The following is a 20,298-nucleotide window of genomic DNA, read 5'->3' as shown; positions in this document are numbered from 1 at the left end:
TAATGTTGACATTGGCATCTCTTATCACTGTCATGCATTAGATTTTCAAAGCATAGTAATCACACTACATCAAATTTTCACTAAACTATTTATCATTCTCCCATGTTCAGTACATTATAATTTATCCATTCAAAAGTTTATTTCCTATACTGTCTTCTTTTCCAAGGGATTTTTGTTTTTAAGTAATTTTAAAACAAATTCTATCTCCATATTTGATCTTATTTTTTCTACTTTACCAATCATTTCACTTTTACTCTTTTTACTCACCTCAAACTCCCATTTTCTTCCCTCTCTCATTCACATTGTATCAATAAAACACTTCTTTTCCAACATCTTGTTTCTCATCCCATCAGTTCCTTACATCCTTCTACCAGTCTCTACAATTTCATACTGACTAGGCCTTTTTAAGCAAACATTTCTTGTATACATTCCCTATGGCACTAAGGTTCACTTATTCAGTTTTAATTTAATTAAAAAATTTTGTTTACACACCAACTAGTTCTGTTTTAATTTTTTTTTTACCCCTGGATCCTTGTGAGGTACCATCACCTCACTGCTTAATCTTATCTTACATAGCACCAACATGTTATCTAATGTCCGGATATTCCTCGCTCATCTCATATCACATATATACTTGCAGCAAACTTCTCTCAACAAGCACATAAGTCACTTAATTAAGCTCTTTTGCACAATTTCAGTACAGGTATTTACCCTATTCCAAGTATGCTTATACTGTATATTTATGTTTAAAATATGTATTATTAATATATACACAAAAATAATAACAAAATTTAATTTCACCTCTTGTAAACCCTATTTTAATATTTATTGTGGGCAGCAAACACAATTACTGGAGACTGATTTGGTGGGATTTTTCACCAAGTCTGATTTTAATGCAGTGTATATTTAACTCTTGATATCCAACTTTAGCAGCCCCTGATCCCCCAGGAATGAGTTGATTTACATAAATGCCTGGTTACTACTCTCTGGACACATGAGAAGGGACAAAAAGAGTTACCTAACAATATGAAAACACTATTAATAAATAGTAGTGACACACCCTCCTCTTATAACCAGTAATGTCAAATCTTAACACTCAGTCGTTCCACCAAAAATTAGGGGTACCTGGTGCCAGTGTCTGACACCCCAGAATACTGGTCTCAGACAACAGAAAGCTGAACATCCTGAAATCAGGTATGCTATTCTAGGAGTGCTTTTTTGCCTAAGTGTATAGAAATGAAGAGGGGGTATAATATAGGCAACAATATGGTTGTACTAAAAAAATCCCTCTCCATCTGGATACTGGCACTAGAGTGTCTGGGCATTTGCCAAATGTAGAAAACATTATACCACCATTTTCTGCATAATATACCAGTAGATGTAACGCACAATGGGTGGATTCAAGTGTGATCTGATAGAATTCCTGCCTCCTCTTTTAAATCATACAATAAGGCTTCCAGTAAACTTGATACAGCTACCCTTTTGGGCCAATGTGAGCATCACTAAGTGCCCAGTAACCAACTTTTTTACCCAATGAGTTATTTTGTGACGTTAATACCAACCAAGCTATAATTTACAATCGGTGGAAACGAAGAAGTTTGCAAACAGGACTGATACAACAAGCCAAAGGATGGGAAATAGCAAATGAAAAAAGTGCACCTGTGCATCAAGACAATCTATGTTGATGAGATGCCAGTCTTAGGTACTCTTAAGATAATCCCCTGTGTTGCTAGTGTTCTCCTTGTTATAAATATAACCAGTAAGTATACTCGCCAAGAAATTTATGTACTTTTTGGCAAAAAATACAACTTAAGATTTCAAATCATTTTTTCCCCTTAATTGATTTGTTGTTATTTTTGTTATATATCTAATTAAAAAATAAATATATTTTAGGAATCATATCAAGGTAACCCTTTACACTGAATTCCTTAATTTCAACAATATTTAATATCAATAATTTTTTTCTCATACATTGATATACTGTACAGTGTAATGTACATTTTATCATATGATACAAAATGTTGATACAGTACTGTACTGTATTTTGAACCAAAATTTGTCAATATTATCTGTTGTTGACAAGGACGGCCTAACAAATAGAATTCAATAAATATTACTACAGTACTTAGTAATAAGCATTAATAAATATTAATACTTAATTTATTAATTAATATTAATACTTGGTTAAAAAAAATTATATTATAATACTAAAACAAATTCAAGCAAAGCTCCATCAAAAAAAAGAGAGAAACACTTTGCTATTTAACTTGCTGTATCTTGCATACGGGATACTAGGTCAAGTAAAACGCTTTTACCTGCCATGTCTCGCAGCAATTTATGCCATAAATCTGTAACCCAACTCCCTAACTGGCAACCACCAAGGTCTCTTAAGAATCCAAACCTACACAAGTTTCATCAACTGTCTCTTGCTCCACCCTATCCCAACACCCAACCAACACCTCCCTGCCACACCTCTTTATCCCCCTGTACACCCCCAACTGTTTTCCCCACATAACTAACACCCAAGAAATATCTCCCTGCCACACCTCTTTATCCCCCCTTGTACACCCCTTAACTGTTTTCCCTGCATAACTAACACCCAAAAAATACCTCCCTGCCACACCTTTTTATCCCCTTGTACACCCCAAACTGTTTTCCCCACATAACTAACACCCAAAAAATACCTCCCTGCCTCACCTTTTTATCCCCTTGTATATCCCCAACTGTTTACCCCCTCACCTCCTGCTCATCCTGAGACTTAAAATTCAATCTTCCCAATCTCTCTTCATATGGGAGCCCTCCAATTTATGGGACCGGGGATTGTTCAAATGGTGTTCCATTATATAGTTATTGCTCACTAATTTGGATTACACGGGGCGGACCCACTACCGAGTTATGTGGCAATCTGAATTGCAAAAAAAGGTCTAACAGCAAATGTAAAAATAGCGAGTGTTTTTTTTTAACCAGTTCAATTTCAATTTTTACAATTATTAATAACATGCAGTAATTAAACTGTTATGGAAGCATCCTAATAGAAATAAAATTTAACTAATAAATTTGAACTTACCTTGGATGAATTCAAAGCCGTGTTGATTGCCATTAAAATGTATCTATCAAGCAACTTTGCAACTTTTCCACCTATTTAAAAATAAAAACCGTGGCTGACCAAACCAAGACTCCCCCTAGCATCAGTGTAAAATACTGTACGTGACAGACTCAAGAGTAACAATTTTATTTGCACAATTTGAAAAGGAAGTAGAGGGAAAGGATGTTGACCAGACTACACACTAGAAGGTGATGGGACAATGACATTTCGGTCCGTCCTGGACCATTCTCAAGTCGATTGTGAATCGAGTCGAAACGTCGTCGTTTCTTCACCTTCTAGTGAGTGGTCTGGTCAACATACTTTAGCCACATTATTGTGACTCATCGCCTGCATAGTGGAAAGGAGTTTGTGGACTATGGTAAGGGCTGCTCAGGACTACCCAACAAATATCCTGTGCACAATGGGCAGGTGAATGAAAGGCCTATAACAACTAAACCTTGCCTCCCTCAGTGGAGACGATAGTGTCTTCCCAAGCAGATAAATGGCGACTTTTCAACTTCATAGTAAATGTAAAGTACAGTGATTTTTTGAAAGAGATGGAAATAAAGAACTTTTGAAAGAGAGGGAAATATAATTTTTTGAAAGGGTGGGAAATAATGTTTTTTATTAGGTATCCGGCGTATATTTCCAGCTCCCAAACCTGACTGTCACCTCCCTCATGCACACCTTCCTTCCCCATGGTATCACTCCTGTACCAAGTGCCACCACATCCCTTCCTAGCCAGAACCTTCCCCACCCATACTAGCCCATCATCACCTCATGTCCTCCTTAAAGTACCCCCATACATCAACTGCAATATGGCCATCATTAATACAGGGTGTACAGCTAATCCTATCCCATGACACAGGCTCAGTTAAGTCACCTCAAATCTCTTAGCCAAGAAAACCTTTCTGTAAATATTATTAGCAGGGGGTTCAAGTCAGGGTTATCTTGAGATGATTTCGGGGCTTAGCGTCCCCGTGGCCTGGTCCTTGACCAGGTCTCCTTTTTGTTACACATCCCCAGGAAGCAGCCTGTAGCAGCTGTCTAACTCCCAGGTACCTATTTACTGCTAGGTGAACTGGGGCATCAGGGTGAAAGAAACTCTGCCCATTTGTTTCTGCCTCCACCGGGGATCGAACCTAGAACCTCAGGACTACGAATCTAAAGTCCTGTCTACTCAGCTGCCAGGCCTGTGTGGGGTTGTGGATTATACCTCAGCCTTTAGAGCAATGGAACCTCACATAAATGTAAAAACCATTGCTCCAAGATGGAACCTCGGAAGAAAGGAGGTACTATAAATTTCATGTCAACCACCACCAGAACAGACCTTCCCTAGCAAGTGAATGTAGGGGTCTGCAGACCTTTTGCTCTGGGCATAAGGTGCCATAAATTCAATGCATAGCACAATCTACTACTATTTGGTAATATTTGCCTAGCAGTGCGAGCAAAGGGGAGGAAAGTCCCATTGGTTGTGGTTTTAAGACCAATAACTACCCTCATTGGTTTTAAGACCAATAAACTGCCAAGGCAGAAATTGTAGTTCCAATGATAGCTTGAAAATAGGAACCTTAGTGAGCAAAACTTATAGCCGGTAACACAGTATGAGCAACCAGGAAAATTACTAGCAAAGACACAATCACACCAAGAAATACTACCACAGACAATACACAAAGAGAAGCACCCTTCCAGAGCAGAATGATAACTCCCTTCTTGGGCACACAAACTCCCTAAACCTAGGACCACAATTTCTTCAAGAGTTAGAGATATTAAAACAATTGTGTTATTTCCATCAGGATTCACGGAGGGGGTGATGGGAGGCGGGGGGGAGTTATGTGGATGTAAGACCTCAGCACTTTAACAAAAAAAAAGTAAATCCAGTACTCAGCAAAGCTGCCTGAAGACCCTATTGTCAAAGATCACGAAGTATGTCAAAACTTGGGGTCCTGGTGGGACAGTCGGATTCATTCTTGACTCACAATCGAGAACTCCAGGTTTGAATCCCAGGTGGAACAGAAATGAATTGGGCACATTTCCTATCGCCTAATGCCTCCTTTCACCTAGTAGTATGTACCCAGGAGTTAGTCGGTTTGTTGTGGGGTTGCATCCTGGGAGGGTCAGCAATTTGACCTTGGAGGGTGGGGGGTACACCTTGATATAAGCCTAACAGGTATAAATACATCCTGGCTGCCTGTCCCCCAATACAATAAATTAAACCTCTGGCTAAACTAATTCCAGACAAATCCTTCTTTGAAGCATCTCTATGTGCCCTGAAAAAGAAGGATAGTGGAATCAGATCCATCACCATGTGTAGCACACTTAACCAAGTCTTTGCCAAGGCATCTCCCAGTAGCATCTAAACATAAGCTGCCACACTGGTTCAACCACATCTGATAGGTAGTAGTGTTCCTTATGACAGTAAAGCAGCAGCTTTTTATGAGTGATTTCATTCTGATAAAGAGAGATTTTGTATGAAAAGCAATATGAACAAGCTTCCCTGTTTTTGCTAATAGAGCAAATTGTCAACAATGTTGTTTGGGAAGCAAGATGTATAAATTCCCTAAGTATCCATCTGGGTGATATCTGTGGTATCAGCCTATTCTTGGTGTGTTCTATCAATACAAGTACAATTTTATCGGATACAAAGCTTCAGTACTTTTCATTTACAAAAATGGATACAGGAGCAGATGATTTTCAACCTTTATTAGCAGGTATAGAGCTCTCTGTCCCACAGTTTAGGCCTTACCCTACCAGTTCCTGTAGGGTTTCCTGCCCGAAATGCTATGTGTGCTAGTGCCTTTACAAGAATGTAAAAACATCACTGCTATGTACTCTCATAAACCCAATGCACCTTCCAATATATATATAGTTTTATCTGGAACATTATCTGCCAATCAGCTTACAACCAGGTCCTCAATTATTACCACGTGTATTCAGGTAATAAGATTTTACCTGAAATTACCCGAGAGCCATCTTCTCCAATGGCATCAACAGGGACATGAAGCCAGCAGCTTGTCAATATCCTTGGGAATAAGGGGAGAGAGGGGGGGGGGCATTATTCCTGACAATTTTTTTCAGCTGAATTATAAAATTGAAGAGAACTTGGAGACTAATTCCAGACATAAATTAGTAAGCAATTGAATTAGTAAAATTGAATTAGACAATTAGTAAAATTGAAGAATACACATCTTGTCTTGGCATTTATGGCTTCAGTGGGAAGGGGATTCCATGGGCATCTTACCCTACGAGTGAAAAGTTATACAGTATATCGCCTGTTTCTCTGTCCTGCATTGTCTCTTGTTAAACTTGAAGCTGCTGACACTTGTCTACATTACACTGGACTGGATTATCATCTTCCAATTTGTTCAGTATTTTAAAAGTTACAATGAGATCAGCCCTGTCATGTCTGGTTTGTAGTGTTAGTCCTGAGGCCCTCAACCATTCCTGGTTGAGGGGTCCTCTACCATCTAGTTGACTCAATTATCTAGTTGACTTTATTGTTCTCAAATTTTTGTTACTCTGCATTTTGAATGCAAGATCTCCCATGCTTGGATGCAGTAGTCTAGATGGAGACAAACCAGAAATTTGGACTTTCCTTCATGTTATAAGATTCATTTCATTACAGCTAAGGTTTGATTCTCTTTTCTTTAGTGAAGCTCCTACTTCTTGAGAAACTTTTAATGACTTGTGGATCATAACTCCAAGGGTCTTTTATCATTCTGGTGCATGATTGTGTTGCTGGTAAGTTATGTGTATTGTTATGCCATACATGCAAGGTCTTGCATTTTCAATACTAAAAAGCATTTGCAAGTCTCCTGACCATTGGTGGACAGTTAAGAGCGACAATCAATCGTCTCTTCCTTCTCCGAGGAATGAGTTGAGAGAAACAACTGAAGGAATTAGACTTCACATTACTGTAAGACAAGATTTAGGGGAAGATATGAATACAATACAGTATATAAAATTCTTAGTGAAACTGACATGCAGGCAAGAACAGATTAGACTATGTGGAATAGGTGGAATGCAAACAAGAGAACTAGGAAACAATGAGCCACAAAGACATTAGAAAATTGTGTTGTGTCAAAGTAGTGAATATAACAGAATGCCCTATAAGGTAAAGTGACAGAGGCAGACTTCATAAACAGTGTAGTAAGCTTCATCATCTGCTCACAACCAAATATCACGTGTTCACTCCCTGAGGCAGGATAGAAGTGCTTGGCCAATGTTTCCTTTCAACTAATGTCTCTGTTCATCTATCTGTATATAGACACCTGGGAAATAGACATTTGTTATGGGGTGCATCCTGGAGATGGTCAACAGCTGACATAATAAATATAAAAGAAAATAGGTTAAAAGTCATTATTGCAATGAAAGAATGTAAAGGTGGGGCACAAAATTAAAGTTTGATATTGCAGGCCCAATCAGCAGAACAAACACACACACTATGCACTGTACAATGGAGGCTCTATTGAGTGGACTAAATGGATCTGAACAATTTCCAGCTCTCTTGACAATTTCAAATCTTTGAGAATTTAAATTGTGAGCATTTTGCTATGTTTTGCAATTTACTGCCACTTCCTATTTTTCTGATACCCAATGATGGTACACATCTTTGCCAAAACACTGCATGGACAAATGCCAAGACTCGAATACCTTGAGTATTAGTATTAGCAAATTACAGTATTTTAAATGCTGTACACTGGAAAGCAAAACAAAAAAATTATTGACTATTTTGTTATGTACCCTGGATATGACCTGGTTAATTGTGTCAGTACAATGTAAGCATACAATACAGTAGCTGTATGCAATATAGAACACAACAAAGCTCCCGCACATTGCTGCTGCAAGAGTCACTTATAGGCAGCCTCATCCAACTTTTTTTTTTTTTTCAGCATTTTTTCACCTGTGAAACATTGCAACCAATTTTATTGCAAACCTCTTTTATTCTATTGTTCCCCTCTGGATTGCCACCCTCACGCACTGGAAAAGGAAGCTCGCTGTTCTAGTGTCTCTTGTTGTTTCAATGAACCTGGAACCCAAATCATTGAGAAACCTGCTTGCACCCTCTCCTGATGGACCAAGGGTCTTGGATCCTATAGGAACAAAGTTGCACTGGTGATCTATTTCCTTGTACTTGTGTAATTTGTCTGTGTGTGTGGCGGTGGCATATGCTTGACCAACAAAGATGGGTGATGTACGTGGCTGCTGAGGTGGAGGTGGATACACAAGTATAGTCCCAAACTAATTGCCCTTTTTCCATGGGTGTAGTGTGATCCGCTCGACCATCAATGGCAGTAAAGTTAAAGTACATTAGATTGCAAAATTCACTCTGTGCTGGACACTGAGCATAGGCAAGGCAGCTTAATGATGTCTTTGCCTTCGTCATGACTCAATTACAGTATATATAATATATAGGCAAGAGTCCAGCTATGAAGATCATTTCACTCGTGCTTGTATGAGATGAGCTTGACAAGCTACAGGATCAGTTAAAGCCGTTGCAAGTTGTCTAGACCGAGAAATACCTCTCTCTGGGAAAAAGAAGGGCATCAAACAACTGTATATTCAATGTTAAAATCATCTGCATGTTTACTGATGGGAAAAGCTTGGAAATAAAAATGGCATCAAGTGTGTGGTCAATGGTATGGGTAATGACAGTTTTTTTTCACTGAGTCATGACAATTCTGGATGGTGGTGTAGATTCTTGATCATCTGGAAAATCCTTGCTGAAACATGTCAATCAGCATCAACACAGCACAAGGTCAGCAGGTATTTAATGCAGTGGTCACTCCACCTGCAAGATTTTGACCACCCAGTGGACTGAACAAATGAAAAGGTCTTGGCTTATAGCAAATCTCTTGACATTTAATTGAATCTAGCCTAATTAGTGATAATACATTCAACATGAGCCTTGGGTTGAATAAGTGATACATTTTTGTATCTCTTATGAGATACAATTGAATAGCTTCAATTGTACGTGGCTGCACCTCAATTGAATAGCTTCAATTGTATCTCCAATACAATTGTATCCCCAATACAGTATCCCCAATACAGAACAGAATATCCAATTGTATCCCCAATACAGAATAGCTTCCGCCCGCCCAAAAAGAAAGGAAAATAGTGTAACCAAGCCCAGCACGCGTCACTTCCACTCTCACACTTCACATCTGAGTAAACCTGTTCATGCAGTATTATCTTTTATTTCATTTTATTTCCTAATGAAATAGTAGTTTCACTAGGGTTTGTTTTCATTACTTTATATCTGCACACATTATTATAAAGAGATATTTTGTATTCCTTGTTATACAGTAATGTATAATTTTTGTCTTCTAATTCTCATTACAATTATTATCTTTGTCAAGTTATTTTCTTGTTTTTATGACTAATTGGCCCCCTTTATTTCTTATCTTGTTTCTCTGTCTTTCTTTTTGCCAGGGCCTTTCTCTCAAGCTTCCCTCAGTTACAGGGCAAAAGCACTAAACTCTTCAAGTTTAACTGTGGTTGGTTTTGTTTTATTTGCATGAATATACAGTGGAACCTCGGTTGACGAATGCCCCTCTTCACAAATTTTTCGGTATACTGTACTGTACGAGCTCAATTTCTTCGCAGAATTTAACTGGGTATTCAAGGTTTGTCTCGGTTCTCGAGTTTGTTGATGCATGTATGGGTCGACGAGCGTGTGGTTCTTCTGGGCGAGGGTGAAGTGCACCTCAGTGTATGGGTGACAAGGCAATTTTTTACCGAGTGGGTGAATGAAGTGGTTAGCCCTGCCATCAAAAAATATCTGCAGGAGAACAGTTTGCCACTCAAGGCCCTGCTTCTCCTCGACAATGCTCCTGCTCATCGTCCAGGCTTGGAGGATTCATTGGTGGTGGAATTTAGTTTTTTTATAATAAAGTTCTTTGCTCCCAACACCACTCCTCTAATTCAGCCTTTGGACCAGAAAATCATCTCCAATTTTAAGAAAATTAATGGTAGTGCACTTTTCCTGAGATGTGTCAAAGTGACTGATGCAACAAACCTCGTCCTCAAAGAGTTCTGGAAAAAACATTTTCACATTTTGAGTGCTATAAAACTCATAGACAAAGCCTGGGAAGAAGTGACTCAAAGAACCATGATCTCTGGCTGGAGAAATTTGTGGCCTGAATGTGTTCCAGAATGAGACTTTGGAAGGGTTTGAGCCTGAACATGCAGTGCCTCTTGTTGAGGAAATTGTTTCTCAGGGCCTGAAATTGCGCTTGGAGTTGGATGGTGCTGATGTGGAGGAGTTGGTGGAGGAACACACTGAAGAACTGACCACCGAAGAACTTCTAGTCCTTCACAAGGAGAAGCAACAAGAGGCAGCCGAGGAAATTTCTTCAGGGGAGGAGGAGGAGGCAGTAGAGGATGTCCCTAACCTCATTAAGAAAATGTGTGCAGTACGGGAAAAACTGCAATGTTTTGCTGAAATGACTCACCCGGATAAAACTGCAGTAGGCCATTGCATTAACCTTTTTAATGACACAGTGATGCCTCTCTACAGACAAGTATTAAAACATAGGGAGAAATAAGTGTCTATAGACAGGTTCTTAGTGAGACAAACAAGCAGTGAGCCACAACTAGATCCTAGTGGTATGCCTGCAAAACGTAGGAGAGAGAGAGAGTACCCCAGAAATGTCATCACTGCCTGAAGCTATAATGGAAGGAGACTCCCCTTCCAACACTAACACCTCCCCCCCACCCCCCCGTGAAACCGACGGATAGTCTACGTGCCTTGAATTTTTTCCATGGGAGTGCAAAGATCCTGCCATTTCGTTCAAGGGGGATTAAAAAGGCCACCTCCCATCCGGGTCCATTTTCGTTACCCCAGCAAGTGAGAGTGAGAGCTAGCTTTCTAGTACCTGAAAATTTCATTCAAGGTGATTAAAAAGTCGGCCCCTGTCATGTGTTTTTCATTACCCCAGTGACCCTCCACAGACATCGTTAATGGTCAATGACGTCATCTTCCTTGTATCAGACTATTATTGTATATTAACCAAAACATCAACTGAGAGAGTGTGAGAGAGATGAATGTGAGAGTGAGAGTGAGTGTGAGAGTGAGAGTGAGTGTGAGTGTGAGTGTGAGTGTGTGAGTGTGGGTGTGAGTGTGTGTGAGAGTATGAGTGTGTATATTCACCTAGTTGTGCTTGCGGGGGTTGAGCTCTGCTCTTTCGGCCCGCCTCTCAACTGTCAACCCCCCCCCCCCCCCCACACACACACACACCTACCAAGGAAGCAGCCCGTAATAGCTGTAACTCCCAGGTACCTACTTACTGCTAGGTAACAGGGGAATTAGGGTGAAAGAAACTCTGCCCATTTTTGTTTCTCGCTGGTGCCGGGAATCGAACCCGGGCTATGGGGTTACATGTCCAGCGTAGTATCCACACAGTCACCTGTGCCCCTGTGTGTGTGTGTGTGTGTGTGTGTGTGTGTGTGTGTGTGTGTGTGTGTGTGTGTGTGTGTGTACTTACCTAATTGTGCTTGCGGGGGTTGAGCTCTTTGGTCCCGCCTCTCAACCGTCAATCAACTGGTGTACATGTTCCTGAGCCTATTGGGCTCTATCATATCTACACTTGAAACTGTGTATGGAGTCAGCCTCCACCACATCCCTTCCTAATACATTCCATTTGTCAACCACTCTTACACTAAAAAAGTTCTTTCTAATATCTCTGTGGCTCATTTGGGCACTCAGTTTCCACCTGTGTCCATTAGTGTGTGTGCCCCTTGTGTTAAATAGCCTGTCTTTATCTACCCTATCAATTCCCTTGAGAATCTTGAATGTGGTGATCATGTCCCCTCTAACTCTTAAGTCTTCCAGCGAAGTGAGGTTTAATTTCCGTAGCCTCTCCTCGTAGCTCATACCTCTCAGCTCGGGTACTAGTCTGGTGGCAAACCTTTGAACCTTTTCCAATTTAGTCTTATCCTTGACTAGATATGGACTCCATGCTGGGGCTGCATACTCCAGGATTGGCCTGACATATGTGGTATACAAAGTTCTGAATGATTCCTTACACAAGTTTCTGAATGCCGTTCTTATGTTGGCCAGCCTGGCATATGCCGCTGATGTTATCCTGTGTGTGTGTGAGTGTGTGTGTGAGAGTACTCGCCTAGTTGTGCTTGCAGGGGTTGAGCTTTGGCTCTTTGGTCCCGCCTCTCAACCATCAATTAACTGGTATACAGATTCCTGAGCCTACTAGGCTCCATCATATCTACATTTGAAACTGTGTATGAAGTCAGCCTCCACCACATCACTTCCTAGTGCATTCCATTTACTAATTATGACACTGAAAATGTTCTTTCTAATGTCTCTGTGGCTCATTTGGGTACTCAGCTTCCACCTGTGTCCCCTTGTGCGTGTACCACCCATGTTAATTTAAATAATCCATCCTTGTCTACCCTGTCAATTCCCCTGAGAATCTTGTATGTGGTGATCATGTCTCCCTGAGCCCTTCTGTCTTCCAGCGATGTTAGGTGCAGTTCCATCAGCCTTTCCTTGTAACTCGTACCTCTTAATTCTGGGATAGCCTAGTGGCATACCTTTGAACTTTTTCCAGTTTAGTCTTGTGCTTTACATTTTTGCATCGTCTACAAACATTGAGAGGAATGAGTCTATTCCCTCTGGTAGATCATTTACATATATAAGGAACAGTATAGGTCCAAGAACTGATCCCTAAGGGACTCCACTGGTGACGTCTCGCCACTCTGAGACCTCACCCCTCACAGTGACTGCACAGTGAGTGTGTTAGTGTGCGAGTTTGTGAGTGTGTGTGTATCACCTAGTTGTACTCACCTAGTTGTCCTTGCAGGGGTTGAGCTCTGGCTCTTTGGGCCCGCCTCTCAACTGTCAATAAACTGATTATTTTATATTCCCCCCCTCCCACACACACACGAAGCAGCCCATAGCAGCTGTCTAACTCCCAGGTCTATATATATAGGTCTATATATATATATATATATATATATATATATATATATATATAAGACCTGGGAGTTAGACAGCTGCTATGGGCTGCTATGTGAACAGTGGCATCAGGGTGAAAAACTCTGCCCATTTGTTTCCGCCTCCGCCGGGGATCGATTCCCGGACCCTAGAACTACGAACCCCGAGCGCTGTCTACTCAGCCATCAGGCCCCTTAAGTTGGGGATTGTGTGAGTGAGAGATAGAGAGAGTGAGAATGAGTGTGAGTGTGTAAGAGTGTGAGAGTGCGAAAATGTGAGTGTGTGTACTCGCCTAGTTGTGCTTGCAGGGGTTGAGCTCTGGCTCTTTCGGCCCGCCTCTCAACTGTCAATCAATAAACTTTTTTTCACACACACACATACACACATAGGAAGCAGCCCATAGCAGCTGTCTACATCCCAGGTACCTATTTACTGCTAGGTGAACAGGTGCATTAGGGTGAAAGAAACTCTGACCATTTGTTTTCGCCATCACCAGGGATCGATCCCCGGTTTCTAGGATTACGAGTCCCGAGCGCTGTCCACTCAGCCACCAGGCCCCTACCAGGCTCAGACCCGGTGTGTGTACTCACCTAGTTGTGTTTGCGGGGGTTGAGCTCTGGCTCTTTGGTCCCGCCTCTCAACCGTCAATCAACTGATGTACAGATTCCTGAGCCTACTGGGCTCTGTCATATCTACATTTGAAACTATAGAAACTATGTGTGTGTGTGTGTGTGTGTGTGTGTGTGTGTGTGTGTGTGTGTATTCATCTAGCTGTACAGGTATTCATCTAGTTGTGCTTGCGGGGGTTGAGCTCTGGCTCGTTCAGCCCACCTCTCAATCTCTTTATTTATTTTTATTCACATATATACACACACACACCCAGGAAGCAGCCCATAACAGCTGTCTAACTTCCAGGTACCTATTTACTGCTAGGTAACAGGCGCATCAGGGTGAAAGAAACTCTGCCCATTTGTTTCTGCCGGTGCCAGGAATCGAACCCCGGTCCACAGGACTATGTATCCAGTGTGCTGTCCACTCAGCCACCAAGTGCCCTGTGTGTGTGTGTGTGTGTGTGTGTGTGTGTGTGTGTGTGTGTACTCACCTATACTCACCTATATGTGCTTGCAGGATCGAGCATTGACTCTTGGATCCCGCCTTTCGAGCATCGGTTGTTTACAGCAATGACTCCTGTCCCATTTCCCTATCATACCTGGTTTTAAAATTATGAATAGTATTTGCTTCCACAACCTGTTCCTGAAGTGCATTCCATTTCCCCACTACTCTCACGCTAAAAGAAAACTTCCTTACATCTCTGTGACTCATCTGAGTTTCAAGCTTCCATCCATGTCCTCTCGTTCTGTTACTATTCCGTGTGAACATTTCGTCTATGTCCACTCTGTCAATTCCTCTGAGTATCTTATACGTTCCTATCATGTCCCCCCTCTCCCTTCTTCTTTCTAGTGTCGTAAGGCACAGTTCCCTCAGGCGCTCTTCATACCCCATCCCTCGTAGCTCTGGGACGAGTCTCGTTGCAAACCTCTGAACCTTTTCCAGTTTCATTATATGCTTCTTCAGATGGGGACTCCATGATGAGGCGGCATACTCTAAGACTGGCCTTACGTAGGCAGTGTAAAGCGCCCTAAATGCCTCCTTACTTAGGTTTCTGAATGATGTTCTAACTTTTGCCAGTGTAGAGTACGCTGCTGTCGTTATCCTATTAATATGTGCCTCAGGAGATAGATTAGGTGTTACGTCCACCCCCAGGTCTCTTTCACGCGTCGTTACAGGTAGGCTGTTCCCCTTCATTGTGTACTGTCCCTTTGGTCTCCTATCTCCTAGTCCCATTTCCATAACTTTACATTTGCTCGTGTTGAATTCTAGTAGCCATTTCTCTGACCATCTCTGCAATCTGTTCAGGTCCTCTTGGAGGATCCTGCAATCCTCATCTGTCACAACTCTTCTCATCAACTTTGCATCATCCGCAAACATCGACATGTAGGACTCTACGCCTGTAAACATGTCGTTAACATACACAAGAAATAGAATTGGTCCCAGCACCGATCCTTGTGGTACTCCACTTGTTACTGTTCGCCAGTCCGACTTCTCGCCCCTTACCGTAACTCTTTGGCTCCTTCCTGTTAGGTAGTTCCTTATCCATTCTAGGACCTTTCCCCCCACCCCCGCCTGCCTCTCGAGCTTGAACAGCAGTCTCATGTGCGGTACTGTATCAAAGGCTTTTTGGCAGTCCAGAAATATGCAGTCTGCCCAACCATCTCTGTCCTGTCTTATCCTCGTTATTTTATCATAGAATTCCAGAAGGTTTGTTAGGCACGATTTCCCTGTCCAGAACCCATGTTGATGTTTGTTCACAAACCTAATGTTCTCCAGGTGTGCAACCAGTCGTAGCCTAATTATTCTTTCCAGTATTTTACAGGGGATGCTTGTCAGTGATACAGGTCTGTAGTTAAGTGCCTCCTCCCTATCTCCTTTCTTGAAGATCGGCACGACATTTGCCTTCTTCCAGCAACTGGGCAATTCTCCTGACATAAGTGACTCATTAAAGATCATTGCCAGAGGCACGCTGAGGGCCTGTGCTGCTTCTTTTAGTATCCACGGTGATACTTTGTCTGGTCCAACTGCTTTAGTTGCATCTAGAGTTGTCAACTGTTTCATTACCTCCTCTGCTGTCACCTCTATATCTGATAGTCTTTCATCTAGGGTAACCCCTTCCAACAATGGGAGCTGCTCAGGCTCGGTAGTGAACACTCCATGGAAACTGGCATTCAGTGCCTCGCAGATTTCCTTGTCACTTTCAGTATATGCCCCCTCTGTCTTCCTTAGTCTTGTCACTTGGTCGTTCACCGACATTTTTCTTCTTATATGACTGTGTAGTAACTTAGGTTGTTTTTTCGCTTTGATTGCAATATCGTTCTCATAGTCCCTTTCCGATGTTCGTCTTATGTTAATGTAATCGTTCCTAGCTCTGTTGTATCTGCTTCTGTTGTCCTCTGTTCTTTGTCTTCTGTACTTCCTCCACTCCCGCCTGCTGGCCATTTTTGCTTCCTGACACTGTCTATTAAACCATGGGTTATTATATTCCTTCTTATTTTTTCCCTTTACCGTTGGTATAAATCTCTCTTCGGCCTCCTGGCATTTCTGTATGACTAGGTCCATCATATCTTGGACTGTTTTTCCTCTAATTTCTTCCTCCCACTGCACTTCACCCAGATAGTCCCTTATCCTCATATAGTCCCCTTTCCTGTAGTCAGCTCTCCTTTCCCAGATCTCTTGTCCCATGGTCATAATTTTGAATTCCATCATGTAGTCAAAGACTAGGACACAATGGTCACTGGCCCCTAGAGGTATTTCATGCTCTAAATTCTCGATATCTTCTACGTTCTGGGTGAAAATCAGGTCTAATAGGCTCGGTGCATCTCCTCCTCTTTCCCTTGTGTCTTCCTTCACATGTTGTGTCAGGAAATTCCTGTCTATAACATCTACTAATTTTGCTCCCCACGTTTCATCCCCTCCATGGGGATTCCTTGATTCCCAATTTATCTCTCCATGATTTAGGTCCCCCATGATCAGCAGCTTCGCTCTCATTCTGTGGGCTAGTGTTGCTGCCTTCTGCAGTTCATCAATACATGCTTTGTTGTTGTCATCATACTCCTGCCTGGGTCTTCTACTGTTTGGTGGGGGATTGTAGATTACCATGATCACAATCTTCCTCCCATCTACTGTCAGAGTTCCATGTATGAAGCTTGTGCACTCATTGGTAACTCGATTTCCCAGGTCTTCAAACTTCCATTTCCGCTTTATTAGGAGTGCTACTCCCCCTCCCTGTCTCTGTGTCCTCTCTTTTCGTATCACCTGGTACCCTTCAGGAAAGATAGCATCTGAGATCATGTCATTAATTTTAGTTTCCACAATTGCAACTATGTCAGGATCTGCTTCACTCACTCTTTCTTTTATCTCTTCTGCTTTATTAGATACCCCATCAGCATTGGTGTACCAAACCTTGAGATTCTTCATGGAAACTCTTGTACCAGAGTTCTCCCTTTCTCTGGGGGTCTGGGGGGATCTGGGGGATGTCTGGGGGGTGACTGGGGGCAGAGGGGATCTGGGGGATCTGGGGGGTGTCTGGGGGATGACTGGGGGCGGGGAGGGTCCGGGGGATGTCCGGGGGGATCCAGGGGGTGTCTGGGGGGGTCCGGGGGGTGTATGGGGGGTGAAAGAGTTCAGGAGGGGTGCTTGGGGGGCTACTGGGGGCTGGGCTTCTAGGAAGGTAGGTAGGAGGGTCTGGGGTAGGGCCTGGGTAGGTAGGTCTGGAGTAGGAAGGGCATACTGGGTCTGAAGATTAGGGAGGGCATAGAGGGGTTGGGAGATGGCGTAAGGTTGGGAGACAGATGGAGGTTGAGAGGTTGGGAGGGGGATGGATAGAGGGGGTGGGGGGGACCTGTGTGTGTGTGTGTGTGTGTGTGTGTGTGTGTGTGTGTGTGTGCGTGCGTGCGTGCGTGCTTGTGTTTGTTTCTTGTCATCTGCAAAAAGTTAGCCTACTGTTAATAATTATTTATTTGAGCCTAGTTTGAAGTAAGTTGACCAGAGTTTGGGCATAATAATATGCACACCACCAACTCATGCACTAATTGTAATATTGATTTTGATTCAAAATAACTATAAGACAGAACTAAACTCCTCCCTAGGACAACCAGTCATGCCTACTATACACTAGACTACAGAAAGAGAAGAATAGCAACTAGATACTCTATCCAACATATACTTGGAGTGTGCATGCACAGACATTAATTTTTTTAACAACTCAAACGTTACCCCAATTCAGACTTGATCCTCATCTATGCCAAACTAACTATTCTAATCTAACAGAACTCACCCTAAGGACATGAGAATATCTGAAACTGGATAAGACCCATTGAGTCATGTGTGACTGTACCTGTTTAACCCATAGCCTACAGGTATCCAGTCAAAGCCACACACACACACACACACACACACACACACACACACACACACACATTAATATATATATATATATATATATATATATATATATATATATATATATATATATATATATATATATATATATATATATATACATACATACATACATACATAAGAAAAAAATTATAGAAAATATATTAATTCATGAAAACTTGGCTTATTAGGCAAATCGGGCCTTGCATAGTAGGCTGAGAAGTGCGTTCTGGCTACTAGGTACGACATATATATATATATATATATATATATATATATTGGTCTAACCTACACCTGAACAAAATCCAACAACACACCCATTATGTTATCTGACAGCAAGTGCCATTAATGAGCAGCCCTCGTTCCAAACAACCATTTACCTATGTCTTTTCTGAATGAAAACTAATTCTACGAAACATAACTAATACCAATTAGCTTGCAGAGAAAACCCAGAAAACTGAGGCTAGCTAGAATATGCTATCAATGGAATAACTAAGATTATTGGAAGATGATCTCTTCCTAAAGCAACCAGCCTAATGTAGCATGAAAGTCCCTATGGGAATGCGTCACATAATACTGAATTGAAGTGCACAGTACTTACCGGAAACTGTAGAAGATCACGGGGGAATGCGCCATCATCGACACCAGTTATCTCGAAGGAAGGGGGATGCGGGAAGGGTCCTTTCCCGGGATAGCTTGTAGAACGTCGAAACTTGTTCATCACCATGGAGGAAGCGTTGGGGAGGTTAGAGCTTTTCCGTGGGACAGAGGACATACCACCCAAGTTGTGGCCAAGAGGATTCATGCCTCCCATGCCACCCCGGCCTCTCGCAGACCAGGAGCTCATGCCAGGTAGAGATGGTGCTCCAGGTGCATTGCCAGGCCCACCTCCTGGACCCCCAGGTGAATTACCCTGGGGTGACGGCCCTGGAGACCACGCACTACCCTGCGAGCCAAGCCCCGAAGACCACGAAGAGGAATACTTATTGGCTAGAAATGGGGCTTGAGGTCCGGGGGCGGGTCCTAGGGACTGGGGTCTTGCTTGCCCCGGAAAGTTGGGTGCTGCCTGCTGCATGTTCCTGCGCTGTTGAGGGTTTTGCGGGCCCGTTGGTCCTAGCCCCAGCTGCGGCCCCAGATTGGCACTGAACAGGGGTGACGGACCACCAGAGCCTGGCCCTCCAGGGTTGCTCGGCCCTAGACCATGGAATGCCAGTGAACCATTGATGGTTGGCATACCCGAATGTAAAAGTGTGTCATCGACGGACGGAGGCGACCAAAGGGAAGCTACAGACGAGGCCAATGAAGCTGGTAGAGCAGTGGGCTCCACCAGGCCTCCCCCGCCCCCTGGCCCACCCACCACTCCTGATCCCGGCCCTCCTCCACCAGCAGCTGCTGCTGCCGCTGCAGCGGCAGCAGCCGCAGCTGCCGACGATACTCCTGAACCTGGAGGACCTAGTACCGAAGGTCCAGGGGTGCTGCCTGACCCCAAAGGGCCTTGGCCTGTGCCGGGCGCGTTGCTCCCCACCGGAGGGCCCGAAGACTCCCCCTTTACACCTGTTTTGGTCTCCTCGTCGTTATTTGTGTGTTGCTGTTGCTGCTGTTGCTGGTCATCGGAACCGTCGACCCCGCCAGTGGCCATCCCCTGCGGCTTGACGCCCCCACCCTGCTCAACGAGGCAGTCATCTTGCATTTTGCTTGTGGAGCCGCTGCCTCCGTCTGTTGCACTGGAGTAGAACACGCTCGGTGTCGACGTGTTAATTACGTAAGTTTCCGTACTTATGGAACCTACGGACGAAGCGTTGTTGTATTTAAAATCCCCCATGTAGGACTTTCTGTTTTCACGAACTAGTATATACACTCATGGGGGTTCAACGTTCACAGGGGCTATCTCACATCTGGCTCTCGTCCCCCACCAACGCAACTTCTCGAGTGAGGTTCCAACAATATCGAATATGCGCAGAAACTGCAGACGATGCTATTCTCAGTACATTCAACTCAACTCCGAAGCCGTCAAATATTTTGCCCGCTATCTATTGCTATTCGAAAGAGCCTATCAAACACTTTGTTATCATCTGTATTGAGGTATGTCGACAAATATTTAACATAAATTATATTTATAAGATCTTGCTTTTTGAGCGAAATTCAGAGGAATTCGTGATCGTAGCAGATTTATCGCTATTTGCGTCACTTTAAGCTAATTTATTTAATCCAATTTGTTCTGTTATTTGTTCAATATAACATCTTATAGGATATAAGTATCAAA

General features: G+C 42.8%; 1 protein-coding gene across 4 annotated transcripts in view; it reads right to left on the bottom strand.

Moving 5' to 3' along the window:
- The window catches only part of LOC123772455 (cytoplasmic polyadenylation element-binding protein 2), a 377,158-nt gene extending 357,178 nt beyond the window's left edge, over window positions 1-19,980 (bottom strand). For 3 of the 4 annotated variants that reach the window (XM_069324263.1, XM_069324265.1, XM_069324266.1), the window contains exon 1: window positions 18,637-19,965. In XM_069324263.1, coding sequence (XP_069180364.1) covers window positions 18,637-19,857 — 1,221 coding nt within the window. In that variant the 5' untranslated portion in view covers window positions 19,858-19,965. Of the gene's footprint in view, window positions 1-18,636 lie in introns of all 4 variants that reach the window. The other variant, XM_069324264.1, reaches the window with a different exon arrangement.
- Between the last annotated feature and the right edge of the window lie 318 nt (window positions 19,981-20,298).

Source organism: Procambarus clarkii, chromosome 14, assembly GCF_040958095.1.
Source record: "Procambarus clarkii isolate CNS0578487 chromosome 14, FALCON_Pclarkii_2.0, whole genome shotgun sequence".
In the NCBI taxonomy this organism is placed as follows: Eukaryota; Metazoa; Arthropoda; class Malacostraca; order Decapoda; family Cambaridae; genus Procambarus; species Procambarus clarkii.
The sequence above is the reverse complement of the archived record's forward strand: the minus strand, read 5'-3'. Positions and strand labels throughout refer to the sequence as shown.